Here is a 25535-nt window from a genome sequence, read left to right as displayed (position 1 = left end):
GGAGCCATGAGCTGCCGCGTCCGGTGGTGCCGCCCTGACTGCCGCGTGGAGGACACCTGCCTGCCCCCCTGCTGTGTGGTGAGCTGCACTCCCCCCACCTGCTGCCAGCTGCACCACGCCCAGGCCTCCTGCTGCCGCCCATCCTACTGTGGACAGTCCTGCTGCCGCCCTGCCTGCTGCTGCTACTGCTGCCAGCCCACCTGTTAAAAAACCAGGTTGTTGATTTCCAGTTGCCCAGGACACAGCATCTCTGAACAGAGTATCTCCTCAACCACGCTGGGACCACCACAAGTCCTTAGAACTTGAATGCCATTTGGGTTTTTGTCATGGGGCTACCAAGTGTATGGGTTCTACCTTTTACTGTCCTGCAATGAATACCTTGACTTTTCCACTACGAACACAGAAATGCTGCAAACTTACCAGCTGACTATCAAAATGCTTTGAATATGTTATTTCTGATTTTTCTTCAGGGTTGAAAATTACTGACATATTGTGGAAGTAATGTCTTAGAACTACCCGCAAGTCTAATTCTTCCCTACTTTATTATCTATTTTTTGCTATGTTTACCTAACAATTTTTCTAACATCAGGGAATAGCCATGTGACCTTCCTTAGATGTCACCAGAGAGAATGGAAGCCCTTCACCCAACATTCAGTTTCAATGAAGCAGGCTAGACTTTTTCATACTTCAACATCTGATTTCATCCCTTTTTTGGAGGGGGGAGATCATAAGGATCCTGCCTGTTGGCTATTTCAATGTCATCTGTGATACAGTGTTCTCTGTCATTTCTTAATAAATATTATAACTGGGTAAACAAACTACAGTCTGTGTTTTCACTTGTAAATAAAATGTAATAGTGTATGAATGCCTGCCTGAAAGAATACATTTGTTTCTTTTTAAAAGAAACTGAAGTCATATATAGCATATGAATTCATTCATTCATTCATGCATGCATTCTATTAATATTTATCAACCACCACTTCTAAAGCAGGGACTATGGAGATCAGGAAGATGAAGACTTAATTCTTATCCTTGAGGATTTTACTATCTAGTAATAAAAAGTATATGTGTGAAAATCACTACAAACAATGTAACAAATAAACTGTATTCTCTTAGTAGTTGGTAGGAAAAAATCTCCCTCTGTCTTAGGGAGATGCTTTTGTGGCCAATAGGTCTTGATAGTTCAACTTACAATCGGTGGTGTGAAACGAGGAAGTGAAATAATTACACACATGAGACAGAGAGAATTCTTTTTTTAGTCCAGAAAGGGAATGAGGAGATGGAAGAAGAGAGGAGAGCCCAAGAAGGAGGTCATGAATATTACTCCATGATTCATCCCCATTAAGTTACTAAACTCATGCAATCCCTAGAGTAGGTCAACTTTCCTGTGAACATCAGAGAAAGCAGAGTTTCATGTCTGGGTTGGTTCAGAGGAGTTGGAGACAACCCAGAACCCAGACAGAGCGGGGGACCTACAAGAAAGTAATACCTCAGGAACTCTCAGAAATTTTAGAGAGGCTTTGGGCGGCCACTGCTTTGGAAAGTAAAACCTTGGTCATGTAGACTGCAAAGAAGAAGACAGAAGGACCTGAAACAGGATTTCAAAAAGGAAAAGATCATCTGGGACCAGAAGGGACCATTTGGTGGCAGCATCTGGGAAGGCTCCACAAGGGAGGTGATCTTTGGGGCCTTAACAGTCATTCTAAATGGAAGGAAAAGAGTAAACAAGAGTCCAACATGCACACCTATTAGAGTGGCTAAATCCAAAGCAGTGACAGCACCAATGCTGGGAAATGTTAATGCAGCAACAAGAATTCTCACTACTGGTGGGAAAGCTCAATGGTGTGGTCACTTTGGAAGACAGCTGAGCTGTTTCTTACCAAGCTAAACACAGGTTTACCATACAACTCAGCAACTGTGCTCCCATGGATTTCTCCAAAGAAGAAGAAAACTTATGTCCACACAAAACGCTGCACATTGATGTTTACAGCAGCTTTATTCCTAACTGCCAAAATCTGGAAGCAGCGAAGATATCCTTCACTAGGGCAATGGGAAAACAAACTGTATTGTATCTAGACAATGGAACACTATCCTGTGATAAAAAGAAATGACTTATCAAACCAGAAAAAGACATGGAAGAATCTTAAATGCATATTACTAAATGAAAGAAGCCAATCTGAAAAAGCTACTATATTATTCCAATTATAAAATGTTATAAAAAGGCAAAACCATAGACATTAAAGTATTGCCAAAGTGCCCTACCTACTATGCCCTGCAGATATCTGTAGTCTGACACTAAAATAATAAGCTTATGAATTAAAAAAATAAAAGTTACAGAAATACAGAGACACAAGACTGGCCTGTGAAATATAAATAGAACCCAGGTAAGGGCTTTTAAGAAAGCTTTCTTTTTTACTGATAAAAGGGACACACACTGCTGGTGTTTCGGCTTCCTCTTCACCCTATTTTTTTCGCTTTAAATACAGAGAGGATTCCTGGAGCTACAGAATTCTAAGAGAATGCAAGGAACACTGATCCTGACCCAGCAGAGTCTCTGAACCACTGCTAGCAGCTTCCTACCTGTAAGGAAAATAGTCCTTGGATTAAGCCAATATTTGTTGGCTTTTGAAAAACTGGAAACCTAGAATATTCCTAATCACTATGCCATAGACCGCAGTAAGGTCTCAGAAATGGAAACTTTCTATATATGTGACACCTAAGAGGATCTGAGATGTAGAAGCAGTTCAGTGATAGGAAAAGTACATTGATTGCAAATTCTAGAGCAAAAGTAGGGAGCATTTTTAATTGACGTTCATCATCCATAAATATTGAGTAAATGGATAACAAAAGATATAGAAGAAAATCAGGCCAGGGTGGGGGAAGGGGGTAGGGTGGGCTGAGTGGTGACTGAGGTAACAAACAATGGAGAAAAGAATGAAAAGGAAAGGAAAAGTACAAAATAGAAAAGAGAGAGAGAAGACACAATGAAAGACTAAGGACAGGCGGCACAAAAGAAGAGGGGGAAGAGTGATGGATAAGACATGCATAAAAGAGAGAGATGAGAACCAGTGTGACTTATTTAGTACAATACACGGTGTCACATGCTAATTATACTTCATGCATGCTTTATTCCACTTATCACATTAATGCTTGAAATGGATATTGTTATTCTGGCTTGGAGATGAGGAAAGTAAGTCTAAATGAAGCTAAATAGCTTGATTAAGTCACATACTCTTTTTTTTTTTTTTAAGTTTATTCATTTATTTTAAGAGAGAGAGAGAGCATGAGCATGAGAGGTGCAGAGAGGGAAAGAGAGAGTCCCAAGCAGGCTCTGGGCTTTCAGCACAGGGCTCAATCCCACAAACTGCGAGATCATGACCTGAGCCAAAATCAAGAGCTGGACGCTTAACCGACGAGCCACTCAGGTGTCCCTTAAGTCACATATTCTTATAAGTAAACAACCCCCCTCAAAAAAACGCTGTGAAATCTGAACCCAAATCTGAGTCCAAAACTCACAGAGAATGAAATTAAAGAACCAGACAGGAAGGAGGTCCAACCAGTTTCTGCAGGTGTAAAAATGGCTTCTTTGGAAGCTGTGGGAGTCAGACTGCAAATTCTAGAGCAAAAGTGGGAACATTTTTAATTAAGGTTCACGGACCAAAAATATGAGTAGATGGATAAAAAAAAATGTATAGAAGAAAATCAGGATGGAGGGAGGGCACTGACTGAAGTAATAAATGATGGAGAAAAGAATGAAAAGGAAAGGAAAAGTACAAAATAGAAAAGACAGAGAGTGTTAAATTGTGGCAGGTGTTAACTTACTGTCTCTTAGTCCACCTGGATAGTCCAAGGCATTCTCCATATTTTAGAGTCAACTCATTAGTAACCTTAATTATATATGCAAAGTCACTTTGGTCCTATAACATGATACATTCCTGGGCATGATGCCAGGGCTCAGAGGTCATGGGGCCCCAAATTCTGCCTACCACATGGACTATCAGACACTGTGCTGACACTAATTCCCAAAGACCCAAAATGTCACTCCAGTCTACCAATGAAAGTGGTGGCTTATGGTGGCCCAGTGACAGCTGGCATTTTATCACACATTTGAATCACAGCAGACCCAGTAGGTCCAGAGATCAATTCCCCAACTGGTGAATGTGTAACTGGAATAATCTGCTTGACAACTGGCATTACCCCATATTCACACTCTGGCTTGCGAAATAAAGCTAACATGGTAGGAAGAGCCAAGTAGAACCCCCTGGAAGTTCCCCTCATTACAAGGGAAATAAGTCAAAAAAGGTGCTATCTCCCTGGTGAATTGTGAAAATGAGTGCCATTTTCAGGGACTTGAAGACAGCCGGGTGGTGATACCTAGCATCTTCCCACTGACTCACATCGTTGTATAATACTTGGTATAACAAAGTAATTATCTACTATTATTTTGAACTAATTTTGATAATGTGCGCAATTGGAGCTGATGTTCCAGATGGAATATATAGAGTATCTTCTTTTTATTAATTGAGAGAGAGAGAGAGAGAGAGAGAACGAGCAAGCATGGCAGGGACAAAGGGAGAGAGAATCTTAAGCAGGCTCCATGATCAGTACAAAGCCTGCTGAGATCTCACAAACCAAAAGATCCTGACCAGAGCCAAAATCAAGAGGTGACACTTAACCGGCTGAACCCCCCAGGAGCCCCTGGATAGAGCTGTCTTTTTTGGAACAAATCAACATAGCCCCTGGCAACTGGAAGTATATAACTTTTGATATGAAAATGCCTTTTTCTCCTTATCAGTTTGCAAGGACAATCAGAAGTAGTTTGCTTTTAACTGGTATGACTAACAGTAACTTCACAAGTATTGCCTCAGGACTGTGTCAACTCTCCTGCTTTCTATCATAATACCCTCAGGAGAGATCTTAATCATCTTGACATTCCACACATGTTATCAATCTGCTACATTGATGACATCATGCTGATTGTTTCTGATGAACAGGAAGCAGCAAGTACTTTAGAGGTCTTAGTAAACATATGTGAACTCCAGGGCAGAAGGTAAACCCCACAAAAATTAAGGAGGTCACCACTCAGTGAAAGTTCTTGGAGTCAAATTATCTAGAACGTGTTGAGACCTCCTTTCTAAGGTGAAAGAAAAATTGCTGTCCTTTGAACTATCTTGAGCAAGGAAAAGCACAACTCTGGTGGGATCTTTGGGATTTTGAAGTCAATCTATAATGTATTTGAGTGTGCTACTATACTGACAACCTGAAAAAGACAAGACCACTATGGACTCAAGACCTCTCAGAAATGAAGGTTTAAATCATCCCCACAAAGTAAAGAACCCCAACCATCAAAGAAAACATGGGTAGTAGTGGAGGAAGTGAGTTATAAATATCAACTACAGCCTTGTGATCAATTGAAAAGATTACAGAAACTGTGTATTTTCTTCCTTATTTATTTTCCTTCTCCTTTCTCCTTCCCTTAGTTAGTGCCATAAGCTGTACCCAGACTAAATAAACTTCAAGTGAATCCAACTTCATTTAATATTCCATCAGTCCTGTGAAAGTTATCTTAGTTTCGTGGAATGAGTAAATTAAATCTAAAAGAGGTTAAACTGATGAGGTTTTTTGGGGGGTGACAGTGGGGTTTGTGGGGTCCAGAGCTGATGGTCAAGAAAGAATTCTTGAAGACGTCTTTGGAGCAAAAAGGTGATTTTATTGAAGCACTGGGACAGGACCCACAGGCAGAAAAAGCTGCCCCTGGACCATAAGGAGAGACTGGTTGGGGTTGGGGGAGATAAAGTCCAGGGGAAGTTTTCAGTGAGATTTTCATATGCTAAAGAAGACTCCTAAGATAGTAGAGGCCTAGCGATTCTTAAGCTAAGGTGGTTTTCCCTCTAGCAAAGTATTATCATTAAGACAGCAGGGAGTTCTGGAAAAATGTTTTACTCTGCCAGCTTCAATTAATTTGTCAATAGACTACAGGTTATAAGGAAATTTAGGTCTATCTGTCATTTCCTTCTGCCTTTGCTTCTCACTTCACTGTGGAGGGGTGATGGAGACTTAGGTCCTGAGGAACTTCCATCTCTGTCAGTTAACAATTTGTTTTTCCTCTCTCCTTTGTTCTTGGGCAGCCAGGAGTGCCTAAGGAATATCACACATATCCCACGGTGGGGGGGGGGGGGAGCAGCTGTCAGCTTGCCTTACACTCCCTCATCAAAACAAACTGAAATCAGGATCTCAAGGAGATTCAGGTGCTCCCATGTTCACGGCAGCATTATCCACAATAGTCAAGACATGGAAGCAAAACAATGGGTGTCCAACAATGGGTGATGGATAAAGAAAATGTGGTATTACATACAATGGAGTATTATTCAGCTTTAAGAAAGAAGGAATTCATGCTATCTGCAACAATATAGATAAATCCAGAGGACATTATGCTAAATAAAATAAATAAGCCATACAGAGAACAAATCCTACATGACACCACTTATATGAGGAATCTAAAATAGTCAAGGCATAGAAGCAGAGAGTAGAATGGTGCCTGCCTGAGACTGGGTGGGGAGGTCGGGATATAAAGACATGACGGCCAAAGGGTACAAAGCTTCAGTTACGCAAGATAAGTAAGTCTTAGAGATCTACTGCGTACCACAGGGTCTATAGTTAATACTGCACTGTACACTTAAAAATTTGCTAGAAAAATATATATTGAGTGTTCCCATCACAAAAAAGGAAAAGAGGAGGAAACTTCTGTTGGAGTTTATGGCACTTATTGTGGTAACTGTTTCATGGGTATATGTACTTACCTCCAAACTCATAAAGTTATTTACATTAAATGTGAACAGACTTTTGTATGTCAATCATATCTCCATAAAGTGTTGTTGTTTGTTTTTACAAATACATAAAGTTAAATAACTTGCTTATAGTCACAGCTCATAAGTATGACTCCAAAACTCATGAAGAGACAATGATATGAAGGACGTGGAAATGACGTGAGCTTTCAGAGTAAGCTCCTCTGTGCCAGGTGTTCTGTCCCAGCTTCACGCCCTCCCTACTGTGGCCACCTTTGGGACCCTCTGCAAACAACTCTGTCTGGCTTTGCCACTAGGGGGTGTCAGAGGAAAACTGCAAAGCTGAAGAGGAAGGAGGTGCTGGCTATTTCCTTCCATTTTGCTTCCTTCTGCTAACTGGGACTTCCTGCATGCTGGGACTTCCTGCATCCTAGGACTTCCCAGGATCCTCTCCCCGTAACACCTGTTCACTCCAGCAGCTCCAGAGCCTTTCCAGAGGAGCACCTAACTTCAGTCTGCCGCTTTCTCAACACGTGTAGAACCTGCTTTACTGCACACCTCACTCAGAGCCACTGGCCAGCCATTTTCCCTACATCTGGGTTCTATAGGACAACACTCCCTCTCTAAACTTCTAAATGTTAATTCCCTCCCTCTTCCTTTGAAAGAAACTATCATTCCCAGGGTTTTCTGCAGTTGCTACATTTGTAGTATCTCAGTATCCCCTTTTAGCCCTCTTAGTTACCCATCAACTGAGTTTAAAATTCTCCATACAAAGTTCGCTTGATTCACATAATAGGTGTGGTTCTTGAAAGGACTCATTGCTGTGTTCTTTTTGCCTTTAAAAATTCAGATTACTTACTGAAACATTTGTTCAGATGTTCCACTTACTTTGTTAATCATGGGAGCTGACTATGGGAAAAATTAGTCTCTGAGCTTAGGAGATGGCAGCCAGAGAATTACAACATTATAGGCCTGATAGAATCTGATTGAGGAACTAGAAAGATCACTCAACACCATTTAGCTCTGTGGTTAAGAAGGCTGTATCATTTCTATTAAAAACCTTCCATGAAAAGTGGGCTGTGCCGTGGGGACCTGACAGCAGATGTTAATTACCCACTTACTCCCAAAACCATAACTCTGACTTGAGAAACCTGCTTTCCATCATGACTATCCTATTAAACGCTAACAGACAAACTTAGTTTTAAAAGCCCAAGGATACAAAAGGATTTTGAGAAACTTCAAGGCAGAAAATGTTGAATCATCATCTCAACTAAAGCATGAAAGCCATAGTGAGACTGTAGATTGGAGAGTTAAGTAAAATTATTCTTGTGAGGTTCAGAGAGACTAATCCAAAGCACCAAATCTTTGTTCACATGGGGTTATTCATTTCTAAGCACATTTCTTTTTTCTCTTCTTGATTCCTGTGTTACAAATACAAGACAGAGAAACAGATTTGACATACTGCATGACCCCAAAATAAAAACTTCTGGCTTTGGGGCACCTGGGTGGCTCAGACCATGATCTCACAGTTCATGGGTTCGAGCCCCACGTTGGGCTCTGCACTGACAGCTAGCTCAGAGCCTGGAGCCTGCTTCAGATTCTGTCTCCCCTCTCTCTCTGACCCTTCCCTGCTCATGCTGTCTCTCTCTGTCTCTCAAAAATAAATAAGAAACATTTAAAAAATAAAATAAAAACCTTCTGGCTTTTACTAGGCTAATATTAAAAACCAAAAAAAAGTCAGGACTTTTGCTCTCTCAATTTTTCAATATAGTATGTACCTTAGGTGGAAGAAACAAACTAAATCTTTTCCCAAAAGGATGGGGGGAATCTTGATCTAAGTGGAGCCAGAATTAAGTAGTATCAATATGATAATATAAGATAGTATTCATTTGTTCAAATGAGGAGATCTGTAGACCTGGACAAGAAAAATCCTAGTAGATTTATAACACTGCAAGATGACTAAGTGAAGGAACTCAGGATTTTTAAAGCCACCAAGGTTATGAACCATGAGAACATTTGAGAACAGTCTAAATGACAGAATCGTATCTAGAGCAATAGCCAGGAAGATCATGAAGAAGGGACAACTCACGGTTCCCCCCTAGGGGGTCTGGTGGGGGAGACTGGAGATAATATAATGAATCATAAAGATAGAATTCAGGAAACTCTGAGGTTAGTATTTTGAAACTTCACCCCAACACTTACTGTTTTATTGAACAGAAGAGACAAAAATGAGAGAGAAGTACACAAAGGTGAGGATTAGAAATTAGTGTGGACCATGGGCTGAGACTGGAAGTAACACTTAACACGAAGCCAAAAGTATCTTGTTATATTGCATTTAAGTATAGACTGTACACTTCAATCCTCTAAAGATATTTTTAACTACAGGAAGAGACAGTAGGATGAGAAAAGGAATTGAAGATGTAGAAGAACCCCCCAAGTCTACCCAATGTTATCTAGTCTATCAAATGAGGGTTCCAATAGCTCACAGTGTCCCTGTGAGTATCAAGTATGTTTATTAATAGTAATATGCCTGGCATGTAAAAAAAAATAAAATAAATACTTTTTTATCTCTCTCCTCACCATTCAATTGTACATCTTTAGAAACACAAAACCTTGTTGACTGTTAGGAGGTTAATAATACCCAGATGAACAGGAGTGGGGGATTAAGCTGAGAAAACTGGAACACGGATGCCCAGGGTGATGTTTAACTCTGTTTGGGTGGTTGGTCCTTTTTTATCCAACTCATCTGCATTCTGAAAAATCAGAACACTCTTAATGTTTATGGGAATTTTTTCCCCACATGTGATGATGTTCCTTTCCCTTCAGTTCTTTTCTTTCTTCACATATTTCTTCCTTACTGATCAAGAAGCTAAATTCCCACAGAGGAATGCTGACCAACTAAGATCAATAAGCTGTCCTAGTACATCTTGATTCTCCAGCTAAAATTTCAAACTGAATTTCAACGTGGATTTCACAAAAGCCATAGATATTAATAAGACAGGTACAATGGAAAAATCCACATTCAGAGTGACGGAATTGGCTTCAGTTCTCCTCTAAGTAATAAATCTACCTCCACAAAATTGCAACATGGCAGAAGGTACTAGAGAAACAGACACTGCTTCCCAATCACCTCACAGGGTTCTGGCAAAGCAGGGCTGAGAGCCATCAGTCCTTCCCTAGTAGAGGTGGGGCCCCTCCTGGCTGCGAAGTTACAGTGAAGCCTGTGAGGAAGCAGAAGACTTCTCAGACATCGAAAGACTGTTAGCCACACTCCTGGATTTACCCCTCGTTCACCCCATTGCTAGATAGAAAGAACACCTATAAATGATGGAAAAGGAACTCCAGCTTCCCTTAGCTTACTTAATAACAACTACCATTTATTTCAAACCATATATTGAGCACTCACTATGTTCCAGACACCGTGCTGGACATTTTTAATGCATTATTTTAATTTATTCCTTAAACAATCTATCAATGGGATATTTTACAAATGAGGGGATTAATGAAGTACTTTCTCTGCTTTAGAAAAGCATACCAGTGGCTCTCAATGGTCTACCCATGTAAGTTCAAACTCCTCAGCCTGGGAGTCAAGACTTGTTTTCTAGACACAGTACACTATTCACTGCCCCCTAGTGACAATTTGTTCTTTTCCACATCTGTGCACTAGGGCTGGAATGACTCCTACTCTGCCTTGTGTTCAAGTCCTGTGTGCCCAATGAACCCCAGTAGAATCTAAAATACTTGAAAGAACATCTGTGTCCTGCCCATTCTTGAGTCCCCCAAATCTGCTAGCACAGTGCCAGGCAAACTGCAGGAGCTCAATAAAGACTGACTGAAAAAAACTAAACTGAATATTTTCTCTTGAAAAACATAATAATCAATAATGGAGAGATTATGGATTAGTATACAGTGATTAAGAACACAGGCTCTGGAGTCAGACAGCCTTGCTTCAGATCCCAAATCCATTACTGACCAGCTGCAGACCTTGGACAACTTGTTTATCCTCTCTATGCCTCAGTTTCCCTTATCTGTAAAACAAAGGATAACTTCAATACCAACCACATAGGGCTTTTTAAGAATTAAATGAGACATAGGAGCACCTGGGTGGCTCAGTGGCTTAAGAATCTGACTCTGAATCTCGGCTCAAGTCATGATCTCATTGTTCCTGGGACTGAGCCCTGACAGCACAGAGCCTGCTTGGGATCTTTTCTCCCTCTCTCTCTTCGACTCCCCTGCTCACACTCTTTCTTTCTCTCTCACTCTCAAAATAAACATTAAAAAAAGAAATAACACAGTGTACATAAAGCACAGAACCGTATTTGTTATATAGTAAATGCTATATAATATATAAGGGTTTGCTGGTATTTTAAAATTAGCTATATATTTAGAAAACAAACAACTCAAACTACAGTTTAAAGTCATCATGTCAGCTAATATTTAAAGACATAAACATTTAATTACCTTAATTTTTAAAAATGTTAAATACCTACAGGGACTCTTTAGAAATCCAATAGCTATTTAATTCAACCCAGCAATCAGATTTGTTTAACCAATGGACAAAAATATCTGATTCAAAATAAAATGATAAGATATAACTATTGTTAGCAAATAATTCCAAGGATGAAAAACCCTAAGTTTACTATAGAACAATTATGCTTAACTATCTCAGATTTCACACAGTAAACAGCTGTAAATAAATCAAAATTTTAATGAACATCTATTTACCAACTGGGTTAGTTTTAGTTAATACATGTATTTTATATCTTCCTTAACTTTGTATAATTCCCTGTTACTACCCACACATTCTAGAGCTCACAATTACACATGAGAATTAACCCCCCAAGAGAAACAGGCAGCACCGCCAGTCCGCAGAAGCAGGGCTGGGCTCCTCTGGCTGCTGCACTGGGATCTGACATGTCTGCATGGGAGAGAGCAGAAGGGCTCAGCCCCTTGAAGCTGTTATCAGTCATACTTAAGTCTCAAAACATTACTACCATTCGAAAGAAACCCAGTGCGAGAGTAATTTTCAGCACAGGCTGATCAAGCTGGCAAGCATTCTGTCTTGGCTATAACCACACACTGGAAAACAACTGGGAAAGGCCCCCAAAGCCCACCATTTAACCCAAACCCAGAATCCTTTGCCTGCATGCTCGGCAAAGAGTAGAGGGTGGATGTCAATGGCAGCCTGAAGCCAGTCATTTTTCCTTCCAATTGATATTATAAAGGAGTTCACCAGAAATTTAAAAGATCATGCAATTCAGAAAACAAAGACCAAATGTTTTTACTTACAGGCATTTTTATTAGGATGACAAACTGAAAAGGCTCCTATAGCCTGCTTTTGAGAAAGGATGAAGCACTCCATCGGGCTTAAAGAAAATCAAGTTGCGGTGAAGTGTGAAGCCTCCCAACACCGACATTCCTGCTGACTCGGGAGGTGCCGTCATGGGAGGGCTTTCCCAACAGCACCCCAGAAATCCTGGATGCTGGTAAGGCCCACAGAGCCTCACAGCAAACTGTGATTAACACACATAAAAACGAGCTTTCATCTCAGGCCAGGAACTTGGCAATAAGCACATTCTGCGTCTGGGTATTGGAGCCTCCCGTGTCTTCAGCCCTGTTCCCTCCAGGCTGCTCACCCTGCAGGTCCCACAGCCACCTCATTATGCACAGCTTCCCAGCACCCCAGATGGCAGCTTTGTGGCTCAGGTCTCCTCTCCCTTCTGAGTAAATCTGAGACCTCGATGTGGTCCCTGACCTCCCTCTCTACGCATCCTCTTGATCAACACGACCTATCATCTCTCCTTTCAAAAATGTCCCCCGGACTCTTTCTACCTCTTCCCAGTTCATCAACCATAGGACTCACTTTTTATCCTCTCGCCTGGACCACTGATTGTTCTGCCTGTTTCCACTTTGGCCTTGTTCCATTTTACTTTCCAGATAACACACATTATCACCCCTCTCCTCCCCGCTGCAAAGCAGCCAGTGCCTTCCTACAGGCTTTAGAATAAAATCTAAACTCCGTTGAACAACCTACAAAATCCTACATGGTCTGGCACCTGCCTACCTCTGTGACCTCATCTCCTCTCACACTCCTCTTCTGCCACACTCCAGCCACCTGGCAAGGGCCGTCACTGCCGCCCTGAGCAACAGGTGCACTCCCAGCAACACCTCCCTGTCACTTCACCCTGTTTTATTTTCTTCTGGCACTTGTCACTGTCACTCCTTTATTTTTTCAGTGTCTGTCCTCCCCTACTAGAACACATACCTTGACAACCAGGACCTCATCTGACCTGTTAACTTCTATATGTGTAGCACCTAGCATGGTGCTGGTCATCCTGATGAAGAAATTACCCAATTTTTAAAAACGAATGAACACAACTTACAGTTATGTAAAATTTCATTCCAGACGAATGCTGATTTTTATAAGTAGGAATGAGGAATGGCTGTTAGGTGAACTGTCATTCATTAGCTGTATGACTTTTTTTAATTTTTTAAAAAATTTTATTTATTTTTGAGAGAAAGGGAGAGAGAGACAGAGCATGAGCAGGACAGGGGCAGAGAGAGAGGTAGACACAGAATCTGAAGCAGGCTCCAGGCTCTGAGCTGTCAGCCCAGAGCCCAATGCAGGGCTCAAACCCACAAACCTCGAGATCATGACCTGAGCCAAAGTCGAACACTTAACTGACTGAGCCAGTCAGACACCCCTGTATGACTTTAAATCATTATTTAATATCCTTACTCTCAGTTTTGTTATCTGGCACCTGGGCATAGTGATAGTACTGATTTTATAGGGTTGTAAGAAATAAGGAAGAAGATGTACATAAAATACCTAGCACCATGCCTGGCACATTGTATATATTTAATAAATGCTACCTATTAGCAGAAGATGAAATGACCATCTTCTGGTCATCTTAAAAACAAGAATATTAGGGGTGCCTTGGTGACTCAGTCAGTTAAAAACAACAATACCAGAGGGGCGCCGGGGTGGCTCAGTCGGTTAAGCATCCTATTCTTGACTTCAGCTCAGGTCATGATCTCACAGTTTTGGAGTCTGAGCCCCACATCTGGCTCTGTGTTGACCGTGTAGAGCCTGCTTGGGATTCTTTCTCCCTCCCTCTCTCCTGTTCCTCCTCTACTTGTATACTCTCTTTCCCTGTCTCTCTGTCTCTCTCTCAAAAAAGTAAATAAATAAACTAAAAAAAAAAAAACAAGAATATTAGTTTTTTGTGGAAACTGGTATGCCACAATGGTTCCCAGGAAACTGAATGATGTGATGGGAAATCCCAGGTATATCCCCTCTTTTCTATGATACCCTCCAAATCACTCCGTCCTCAGCACCCCCATACAACACCCAAATAGCTTCCCACCCACTCTCCCTGCCTTCAAATTACCTCCTTTCTACTGCTAGTATTTTGGTTAAGAAAACAGGCTCTAACATCAGCTCCCTTTTCATGGTCTCAAGACCTCCAATAACTTGATCCCATCCTTCCCACCAATCTTACACCAGTTCTTCTTGAGGGTTGTCTTCAACAATGTCCTCCCTAGACAAGAAGGAATATGGCTTGGTGGCTGAGAGCACAGAATCTGGAGCCGGACTGTCTGGCTTTACACGCCAGCCCCATCCCTTACTCACTCACTAGTCACCGAGCCTGTCCATGCCTCAGCCTCCTCCTCTGTAAAATGGCAGGGATAGCAACGCTGCATCCATCACGAGCTTGGGGTGAGAACTGTGTAACATACAGGGCACTCAGCCTAGGCCTAATACTTAGTCAATGTTGAGTCTGCTGAGTCTCCACCAGAAACTAGTCCTCTTTCTAAACACAAATCCAATCATTTCACATATCTGTTCACAGATCATTTCACATTATCTGTTCAAAAACCTTTAATTAATGTCCATTGCCAAGAGGATGAAGTTCAAAATCCTGAGTGTGGTGTACTAAGTACAGTGCAAATTCTTCCTACTGTGGCTCTAACCCTCCTGTTGCAACTTGTCTCCCACTGTTCTCCTCCACGGCCTCCCTAAGGAAGGGAGGTCCGGGCTCTGGGCTGCGTGCTTCTCCAGGTCGACACTTTTGCCATCCCGTGAACCCACCGTGGGATTTTATTTCCCTGCTTCACTTGCTAAACTTCCCTTCCTGTTCCTTTCTACCTACTAAGGTCTTAATCATGCTTCACTACCCATCCAGTTGTTACCTTTTCATGAAGTTCTTCCCGAATCTTCTAGGTAAACCTACTTCTAAACTCCCACATCTGACCTAGAAAATGTGAATGTAAAACCCTGTGTTGTCATTTGCCAGCTGACTTCTCCGTGTCTCTGCTCTACAACCTCAAGGACGGGCACCTGTTTGCTTCTGTTTTGCATAATGTCTGACTTGCGGTTGGTGTACAACCAATGAGTGTGTGACTGAACTAACAGAGATCTATGGAGGTAATGTGGATAACGGGCAAAATTCAGGCGGAGGGATCCCAAACCATAAAATCATTCTAGTAGTGAGAAGATGGCTAAAATGAAAGCAGTTTTAATATTAAGCATCTTTTGGATCCATCAGCTTGTTAATTTTGGCTTCTGACTCTTTGATGTACAATTTTCTACTTATTTTTTAGAGCCTGAGATATTTTATATAAAGCCGGGTCAAGAAAACATACATTCCTTAAGGCTTTCAAAGTAAACTATTTCTAAATATTTACTAGTTTAATATTTTCCTACTCTAAAGCAATGCTAAAGCATCACAGTAAGTTTATGCCTTTATTTATTTAACTAACTTGATCATTAGGAGTTCAGTAGTTTAAACGTAACTTGGAAATCTCCCCTAGTATGCTCCATAGAACAATAATCTACAAAGCTAACCTGTGGAAACAAAATGACTCCATGGTCAAGTAAGTTTGGAGAAAAATACATGTTATATCTCTTTATTGGAAGTCACAGAGCACATCAGCATTTTAAAGGCCCTGAAAGATCCACCAATGAAGAATTCTATTTCCCGAATGGGTTTACCAGAGAACCTTTTAATGTTCTTGGAACAAGTGTCCATGGAACTCATTCTGGAAAATACTGCACTATTTAGTCTCTAAATGGCCCCAAACAACTGTCCTTTGGGTCATGAATAATCTTAATTCATAACATTGTTGGATAGAGTTTTAAAGGACCTCCGTCACTATCACAGGTCCTGACTCCCATCCACCTACCGCTGACAAGTTACCGTTCACTGCATACACGTAGGGGCTAGAAAGCAAATGATTTTTACAGCTCCCTAAGAAAGTGTTTCATTACGCAGAATCAGAATCTCCTTCTCTATAGATCCCATCCTTTCATCTTAATTCAGTTTCTTAGAGCCACAAAGAATAAATCTAAAACTTTTAGCACTTTTATGGGGCGCCTGGGTGGCTCAGTCGGTTAAGCATCCAACTTCAGCTCAGGTCATGATCTCACAGCCCCGCATCGGGCTCTGTGCTGACAGCTCAGAGTCAGGAGCCTGCTTCAGATTTTGTATCTCCCTCTGTCTCTGCCCCTCCCCTGCTCATGCTCTCTGTCTGTCAAAAATAAATAAATGTTTAAAAAAAAATTTTAAAGAATCAGTATATATCAATTTTAGCACCTTTTCAGCCAGAAGACCTAAATTATCACATAGAATTTTTGGTTGCCCAAAAAATGTGGGGATGATTTACAGATACCTAGCATACCAGGCCATCACTAATGATGGATAATGATTAGAAGATAATGACTCAGCACCTTTGAAGACTGAAATGAAATATCCTTAAGGTGACAAAGAGCCTCCGTGAAGAGTCGTAATTTGACAACAAAACAATCTAACCCCCTTTTATGAGGTAAAGAGTGTGTCTTTGGTAATAAACACTTAAGTAATTAGATGATTTTAATGGAGATAGCTATAAACTGAAACACAAGGAAAAAAACTCTTGGTAATAGGCTGACGCCCCGGGAAGGTGGGTATATAAGAGCCAGGGCAGGAGAGAGAAGCATTGAGACACCAACAGACTTCTCTTCTCAACCCAACAAAAACCCAACTCCCAACACCATGGCTTGCTGTGTCCCCTGCTGCTGCAGCGTCCCCACCGGCCCCGCCACCACCATCTGCTCCTCGGACAAGTGCTGCCGCTGCGGAGTCTGCCTGCCCAGCACCTGCCCCCATGACATCAGCCTCCTTCAGCCCTTCTGCTGCAACACCTGCCCCCCACCCTGCTGTGAGCCTGACACCTATGTGCCAACCTCCTGGCTGCTCAATTCTTGCCACCCAACTCCCGGAATGAGTGGGATCAACCTGACAACCTACGTGCAGCCTGGCTGTCAGAGCCCCTGCGAGCCCTGCTAAGCAGCCCCGCCTCTGCCCAGGTGACGTGCTGTCGCCCCCAGCCTCCAACACCCGCTCCCGCCTACATCAGGCTGAATCAATCCCAAGTCCCTGGGCCATGTTTTCATGAATTGCCCACCTTCTCGATCCTCTCCTCTTTTGAGTGAAGTTGTCTTTTAGGCTACTTCACTGCTCTTTGAGAAATAACCATTTTGTCTATTCCTTAATAAATTTTATTCTGGCTTAGCAAATATGGCCTTGTGATGACTTACTCTCATGTTTCCTCTTAGGGGAAGTGGAATGCCTAGCTAAAGCTGGACAGTAGGCCCTCATATCCATGATTTACACCAGCGGAAGCAGAGTACATATGGTGGAATCATTGAATAATTAGATACGGGCTCTTTGTGATAGGCTGAAAAGTAAAAAATTCACTAGGTCATTTTACTCAATAGGTTTTTTTTATGATTTTATTTATTTTTGAGAGACTGAGAGAGACAGTGCGAGCAGGGGAGGGTCAGAGAGAGAGGGAGGAACAGAGTCTGAAGCAGGCTCCAGGCTCTGAGCTAGCTGTCAGCACAGAGCCCAATCCAGGGCTCGAACCCACGAACCATGAGATCATGACTTGAGCCGAAGTAGGATGCTCAACCGAGTGAGCCACCCAGGTGCCCCTCAACAGGTATTTTTTGAAGAAAAGCCACTATGCCACGCCCTATGCTGGAAACTGAAAATCAATGTAATATTTTTTAATGTTTATTTATTTTAATTTCCATTGCCCCTGAAATTGAGTTTTCTTTCTTCCTTAACTGACTAAACAAATTGGTCACTTCGCTGTCATGTAGAAATAACTTTGACTCCCTTAATGCTAGTCATCGGTGAAATTCCAAGCTCAAAATGCAATGCAATTTGGGGAAGAATATATACTCACTTCTTGATATAAGCTGTCTTCTAGAAAAATCAATTCTGAAAAAATATATGAGCATTTCTTGGGTATTCCTTGCTCCCTCAAGTAAGAATTAGTTTACATTAGTCAGTATTATCCTTAGAAGTTTACTAGTCCAAGTGACATATCATATCATGGCACTGAAAATATCAGGCTACAGTGTAGTATTCTCCATCCACCAGAAATAGGCACACAATTCTGTTCCTCTTAGAAAAAAACTTTTATGATGACCATATCATATATTAATTCATCTCCTTGTTTTCCTGGAAAAATTCAAGTGCATAAGGTTTTTATGCAAAGTGCAATCTCATATATATTCTTGGACTTGCCTTGTGCCTTTGGGCCATTCACTTCCCTCTCTGCTTCAGTTTCCTTGTTGTCACAGCAGAAATAATATTCTTGTCCCTGTTCATGTCTCAGGATTATTGTGAGAGTCAAATGACCCAACACGTCAACAGCCACATTCTGAATGGTGAGACACACTCACCATTACTGCCACACAATGGTTTCCAGCTTTCACACTAAAAGGCATCCTTTTACTTCTTGAAAAACATTATATCTCCCTTGTAATTTTTTAAAATCATAATTCCTTCTCTCATGTTTGTTCATAAATACATTTATAAGCATCAGAGAGAATTTTAGGGGTAATATAACCAAGTTACTTTTTTTTAGTCAAAAGCAAAGAAGTTTGAGGTTTTTTTACAAGCTTGTAAGGGATAAATATTTAGACTTTAAGACCGGAAATAACTCTAAGTGTCCTACTACTACCACTGCGGGTCTTTAGGCATTCAAAGACCCTTGGCAGTAGTTAAAAAGCCCCAGGTAGACCCCAGGAGATGTGTGGCTCTGCTCTTGAACTCCCTCTGTGGCCCAGAGCCAGTCACTTGAGCTCTGTGGGTCTCAGGTCTTAAATCAGTAAAACAGGCTGGCTGGTCAGACATACCCTAATGACAATTCCAGCTTGTCTATGGCTCTGGATTATCCAGAAGCAAGAACAAGCACTCCATTCCCTGCCCAACCCTCTCCCACCTTATCACTCTTGCTGTTTCTACTCATAAGAGCTAACATTTGGTGACTATCATCCACTGGGCAGTCTAATATGCGCTTCTTGCACATTTCATTTATTTCTAACAAAAAACACTGACAGGTAGCAACCATCAGTCTCTCCACGTTACAGGAGAAAACAGACTGCGAAAGTGACTTACACAAGTTGCACAAACAGTGAGTGACAGAGGGGGGATTAAACCTAAAAGCGCCTGAATCTAAGAGTCGCTTCTCTTCCCGCTAGACCACAGCACACGCCTCCTTTGCAGACAGCAATATGTCCAGGAGAAATGTGACTGCATGCAGCTTTCTTTATCCAGGAGAAAGCATATGCTGCTCAACAGTACATTGTCTACTATCTCTCTAAACCATACATTTGATTGTGTGCAGTAACTCAGCTTTCTCTGGGGTGATTGTAGTTTAAGACAAAATGAGTGTCTACAGTGAGTCTAGGAAAAGCCATTTATGTTTCTAAGGTAAAAACAAATCATTTTTTTTCTTAAGTCAGACTTTAAATACTGATTAGCAACCTCAACACAGTGAGGGGGGTGGCGGGAGTATAGACTGGGTCACTAACCTTGGATTGAAATGCAGAACGTTTGGCAACCTAACACATTTTCAAGTTTCCATAGCTAGTTACCTAGTTCAAGGCGAAAAACTACCTGTGAAGGTAACAATTGTTCATCCCTGATAACAAGACAAAAAAACCAAGTCATTTCATTTTTCTTTCCAATTGTTCCTGGCCTACAGGCCTTTCTTTCCATCCTCAATGACTAGCCTAATTTAGACACTGACCACCAGACCCCTAGTTAATCTTGGCTCAGTAATCCTGTGCCTCTCCCTTCATCCAAACTATCCCTCTGGCAGACCAGGCTTCTCTCTCTATATATAAGTATTGGTTAAATTGAATTGCTTAAAACTCTGGGATAACTCAAGTTGTTTTTTGGTTGTTGTTGTTTTTTACTGAGTCAAGACTAAACTCTTTAGTGTGGCTGTATAGACCCTCAAATAACCTGATGTGGTCATTTCTAACAAATCTTACCTGCTACTAATCGTGGACCAATGTGCGGCCCCCGCTCTTATCAGAGCACCACCCCCTCTATGACAATCAAGACAGAAATCTCTGCAACCAGACTGTCTTGCTGTAAATCGCACCTCTATCACTTACTAGTCAGGTGCCCTTGGGCATGTCCTTTAACTTCTCCCTGCCTCAGCCTCCTCAACTGTCAAATAAGATTAAAACTAGGCACCCCACTACCACACTCTTCAGACTATATTAGAGACTGAATATTTGGCTTATAATGAATGGGTTTGGGGGCACCTGGGTGGCTCAGTCAGTTAGGCGTCCGACTTTGGCTCAGGTCATAGTCACATGGTTCGTGGGTTTAAGCCTCGAGTCAGGCTCTGTGCTGATGCTTCAGAGCCTGGAGCCTGCTTCAGATTCTGTGTCTCCCTCTCTCTCGGCCCCTCCCACACTCATGCTCTGTCTCTCAAAAATAAATAAATGTAAAAAAAATTTTTTTATAATGAATGGATTTGCTGACCAGTGTCTTTTCCTGTAGTTATGTACTAGTTTTGGCCATGACATGTTAACACTATCACTAAATGAAAATGGAAGGAATTTAAAAAATGATAAGAGGTGACTATTAAGAAATGAAATAGGCAGCTCAGCAGTTTGGTCATTCTGAAAAGAAAGAACTTTTTTCATGCTGTTTTGCAAAGAGATGCAAGCTCATTTCTCAGATCATACATAGTCTTATGAAGCTATGTTTTAATATGTTCAGGCTTCTGGTTAAAAAAAACCAAGGTCGTCTGTAAAATTGAAAGCTTATCTAAATGTTTATAACATAATTGCATACATAGATAATGTAGCGAATCAGTAAAGACAACATCTAACAGGCTCTGAATTTCCCAATCAAGATCATGTTTTCTAACTTCAATATTCATTTATATCCTCACATCCACAAAAAGATAGCAAGTAGGGAAAAAGTCCCACAGGTTTTGATTTCCCAAATACATCCAGAACACACATTTTGAGAGGGATCATTTCTTACTTCTCAGAGAAATCACTCTTGATTCTTTACACTCAGCAGTGATCATCTGTGAAGACAAATTCTGGTCGGCAAGAAAGAGTAAAGTCAGAAGAGACCCCGAAGTACTTACCTGTGATGGAGGTTAAGTGGAGGCCCTCACTGGTCCCATTTTGAAACTGCAACAGGAAGCACGTTTGAATGTGGCAACACAACCAAATAAAACTGAAGGAGAGCTCCTCTCGCCTCTGATAAATAAGTTAGTGAGTTATTTGTACGGGATTATACAAACAACAATAGGGAAACGTTCTGGTGGACAGAAGCCGTGTACCCTGAGGCAGGTGGATATAAAAGACTCACAGAGAACAGCTTTGTAGAAGAAACTCTTCCTTGGCAACAAAATGGCTGGCTGTGAGTCTTATCTCCCAGGCTGCCCCAGCGTCCCCACCTGCCCTGCCGCCACCACCTGCTCCTCCGACGTGTGCTGCCGGGGCGGAGTCTGCCTGCCCAGCACCTGCCCCCACGCCATCAGCCTCCTTCAGCCCACTTACCACGACGCCTGTCCCCCACCCTGCTGTGAGCCCGACTCCTACGTGCCGTCATGTTGGCTGCTCAGCAGTGGCCACCCTGCTCCAAACCTGAGTGGGATCTCTGTCACAACCTGCGTCCAGCCCTGTGAGTGTGGAGCCCGAGTTGCTACCCAAAGAGAGCCCGCCCACATTACCCGGAGGGACCACAATAGTCCTTAAGAGACGCTCAGCAAATGGTCTTTAATTGGAAGCTCTGTAAGGGGATGGCTCAGTCGGCTGAGCTTCCAACTTCAACTCAGGTCATGATCTCACGTATGGGTTCGAGGCCCCGCGTCGGGCTCTGTGCTGACAGCTCAGGGCCTGGAGCCTGCTTCGGATTCTGTGTCTCCTCTCTCTGCCTCTCCCCCATTCATGCTCTGTCTCTCTCTGTCTCTCAAAAATAAATAAACGTTAAAAAAAAAAAAAAGCTGTGGAAGAAAATGTTCTGACCCTGTGCCTTCAGTTTTGCAGAACTGTTCAATATTCTAAATGACGGTTTCCAGTGAGAAGCTGAGTAAACGCTGTCAGGGACTCCTCACTTTAAAAATAAACAAACACCACTGTGCCCCAAACCATGTGCTGTCTCAGTGCTATAATTCCCAACAACTCTGGACACGTGTGCACATGATAAACCTATAAATATGTCCAGCAGAATTACACTGATGACATCAACATAAATCTCAAAGGCAAAAAAAGGCCCCCAAATGATATATAAATACTTAAAGGAAATTGCCTGAAATCATAAAATACATTAAGCTCTAAGCTTAAAGTCATTTTAAATTCCAAGATCAGCATCTACTTTTAATGTTAATGTTTTCCCTGCCTCTTTAAGTAACTACCTCACACATATTCTTTTAAAGATTCTGAGGGGCGGTAGCCTGGTGGCTCAGTCGGTTAAGCATCTGACTTTTGATTTCAGCTCAGGTCATGATCCCAGGGTTGTGGGATCAAGCCCTTCATTGGGTTCCATGCTCAGCATGGAGCTTGCTTAAGATTCTCTCTCTCTCTCTCTCTCTCTCTCTCTCTCTCTCTCTCTCTCTCTCTCTCTCTCTCGGCACCTGAGTGTCTCAGTTGGTTAAGCATCGACTTCAGTTCAGGTCACGTTCTCACAGTTTGTGAGTTCGAGCCCCGCGTTGGGCTCTGTGCAGACAGCTCAGAGCCTGAAGCCTGCAGCCTTCTTCAGGTAATGTGTCTTCCTCTCTCTCTGCCCTCCCCCACTCACTTTCTGTCTTTCTCTCAAAATAAATAAACATTTTTAAAAAATGGGGAAAAACAAGATTCTCTTTCTATCCCTCTGATCCAACCCCCAACATGAGCATGCATGGGCATTCTTTTCTCCCTCTAAAAAAAAAAAAAAAATTTTTAAATAAAAATTCTGAGAAACATCAACATACCCACAGAGGAGACCCCCAAAGACTGAGCTGAGCTGTATTTTTTTCATTACTCGTTTAGGTGAAGCTCTGAATGTAAAACCGCTTCAACGTCTTTAAGCACTTCACAGATGAAACTGCTCTGCTTATGTCAATTGTTGCTATTATTATAAGGGGCAATTCTAAAAATAAATACATCTTTTTTCCCTTATGATCTGTAATTTAACCCAATTCCATACACATTTATCAAGCACCTACTGTGTTCCAGGCACTGACCTAGGTGCTAAGAAGAAGAAGACACAATTCCCACTTTTTCAGACAGCTTGCACACTGGGGTGAGGAAGGCATATAAATGATGAACCATAATATATAACAGACTGAAATGTGGTCTAAATGAAAAGAGAGACACATTTTGTGAAAGAAAAGAATGAAAACATCTAGAGGCACCACCTAAAGTTTCCCATGAAGGAGATGTGTGAGTCGATGCTTGAAGAAGGAGCAGGATTTGAGAAGCACAGAATTGGGGAAGGACATTGCAAGAAAACAATACGATCATACCCACAGAGATGCAGGTGCCGTGGAGGTGCTAACCTTCATTTTTATTTGATACGCTTTATGACACATATCAATATTTAAGCAAAAACCAAGCCAACTTCACTAACAGGTTCTTCTTCTCATAAAATGCATGAGGCTTATTTAGTATTTCCAATTGATCTGTTTCAGCCAAGTTTCTTCTCTATTAAAGAGGCCAAGTTGGTTTTCAGTCATGTCCCCTCAGAAACACCCCACCAAAGACTGTCCTTTGTGTTTATGCAACAGCAAATTTTTCATCCAATGAATTACATAATTTAGGTTTGACTAGCTGAATAGTTTTGTGCTGATCAAGGGGAAGTATGTGAAGATGCTGGAATCAGGATATTACACACCAGAGATAATTATTCAGTCCAGCTTCCTCACCTGCCATCCTACAGTATAGCAGATCAAGGCCAAACGAGGTGAAGAATGTTGTATAAGGCATCCCTCAAAGGAATTTACAACCTAATTGAAGATCCAAGATATGAAAACAAATAAACATGCAGAGCAGGGAGTAAGTCAGTGAAAAAAGGACTCCTTTCTAAACCACATAGGATCAGATTCCCTTCCAGAACCCACTGTTGTTTTGTGAATCTTATGACTTCTCCTCTTTGATCTTGGTTCAACTTTTTTTTTTTTGATGTTTATAGTAGCTTTATTCATAATAGCTCCAAAGAGGAAATAACACAAGTGTCAATCAATATGTGAGGAATAAACAAACTGTGGTTCAACTTATTTTAAATTGACCATTTGTTTGAAAATGAATGAAGATGAGGTGATTTTCTTTTCATTGTACACTTAACAGAAGTCAGCAGCTGGGGGGCACCTGGGTGGCTAAGTTGGTTAAGCAGCCAACTTTGGCTCAGGTCATGAGATCATAGTTCCTGAGTTCAATCCCCACATCAGGCTCTGTGCTGACAGCTCAGACCCTGGAGCCTGCTGGGATTCTGTGTCTCCCTCTCTCTCTGCCCCTCCCCTGCTCATGTTCTGTCTCTCAAAAATAAATAAACATTAAAAAATTTTTTGAAAAAGCCAGCAGCTGAGTGGATCTTTCTTCCCAGTGAGCTTTCATTTTAACTCACTCCAAGATTGGCATAGCTTTGAGAATAAAGACTTTAAAAAAACATAGAATAATACAACCTTTGAAACTCACTATAAACTAATAATAATGAAAAAGGGTTTTACCTTGTTCCATTCTGGCTGTCACCCTGCTGGCTCAATAGAACCTGAACTCTTTCCTCAATAAACAAGGTAACTATGTCTGAGGTGCATGCGGTCGTATGCAACATTCATCTCTAAGAGCCATGTCCTTGCTGACTTCACTGAGAAAATGGTCCAGTTAATCATTTGACTTGCATGTTCTGCTATCTCAAACTATAGCTAAATTGTCACTCAGACTGCTTATCCACATTTCATGTAAGGTTTGGCATTCCAAGGCCCTGTGAAGATAAAATGTAATCATCTTATGACAAAAATGGCAAGTCGATGAGTCAAAAACATGACATATCTTAATAAGGGCAGGACTCTTAATGGACAAGTAAATACCAAACTGATTAGAAAATCTTAGTGAAGTGGGGTGGAATAAACAAAAATGAAGCCTTCTGGTTGGACCAACGCCCACTGGGGAGGGTATATAAGAGCCCCAAAGCAAGAGGAGACATTTGTATCTCAGAAACCTCATCTTTCCAGAAAACCAGAAGCACACCGGATTCCCAGCACCATGGCTTGCTGTGTCCCCTGCTGCTGCAGTGTCCCCACCGGCCCCGCCACCACCATCTGCTCCTCGGACAAGTGCTGCCGCTGCGGAGTCTGCCTGCCCAGCACCTGCCCACACACGACCTGGTTACTGGAGCCAACCTGCTGTGACAACTCCCCCCCACCCTGCCACATCCCTCAGCCCTGCGTGCCCACCTGCTT

General features: G+C 41.8%; 3 protein-coding genes across 4 annotated transcripts in view; all 3 read left to right on the top strand.

Annotated features, from left to right (window-relative positions):
* LOC115282542 (keratin-associated protein 1-3-like) overlaps nucleotides 1-207 on the top strand; it is a 698-nt gene extending 491 nt beyond the window's left edge. The window contains exon 2 of one of the 2 annotated variants that reach the window (XM_029928619.1): nucleotides 1-207. This exon is cut by the window's left edge and continues 16 nt beyond it. In XM_029928619.1, coding sequence (XP_029784479.1) covers nucleotides 1-207 — 207 coding nt within the window. The other variant, XM_029928620.1, reaches the window with a different exon arrangement.
* Nucleotides 208-16819: 16612 nt separating this feature from the next.
* LOC115282832 (keratin-associated protein 3-1) lies at nucleotides 16820-17113 on the top strand. Its single transcript, XM_029929027.1, has one exon. It carries the CDS (start codon nucleotides 16820-16822, stop codon nucleotides 17111-17113), a length of 294 nt encoding a protein of 97 aa, XP_029784887.1.
* Nucleotides 17114-25338: 8225 nt separating this feature from the next.
* Nucleotides 25339-25533, top strand: LOC115281614 (keratin-associated protein 3-3; the record flags this gene model as incomplete). Its single annotated transcript, XM_029927028.1, has 1 exon — nucleotides 25339-25533. A coding segment is annotated over exon 1 (195 nt), but the record flags the coding sequence as incomplete, so codon positions are not given.
* Between the last annotated feature and the right edge of the window lie 2 nt (nucleotides 25534-25535).

This window comes from Suricata suricatta, chromosome 17 (assembly GCF_006229205.1).
Source record: "Suricata suricatta isolate VVHF042 chromosome 17, meerkat_22Aug2017_6uvM2_HiC, whole genome shotgun sequence".
Taxonomy (NCBI): Eukaryota; Metazoa; Chordata; class Mammalia; order Carnivora; family Herpestidae; genus Suricata; species Suricata suricatta.
This window is presented reverse-complemented; position numbering and strand designations above follow the sequence as displayed.

What these genes read in the sequence shown, in the direction of transcription:
- LOC115282832 (XM_029929027.1), top strand. Translation starts at nt 16,820, where the DNA reads ATGGCTTGCTGTGTCCCCTGCTGCTGCAGCGTCCCCACCGGCCCCGCC.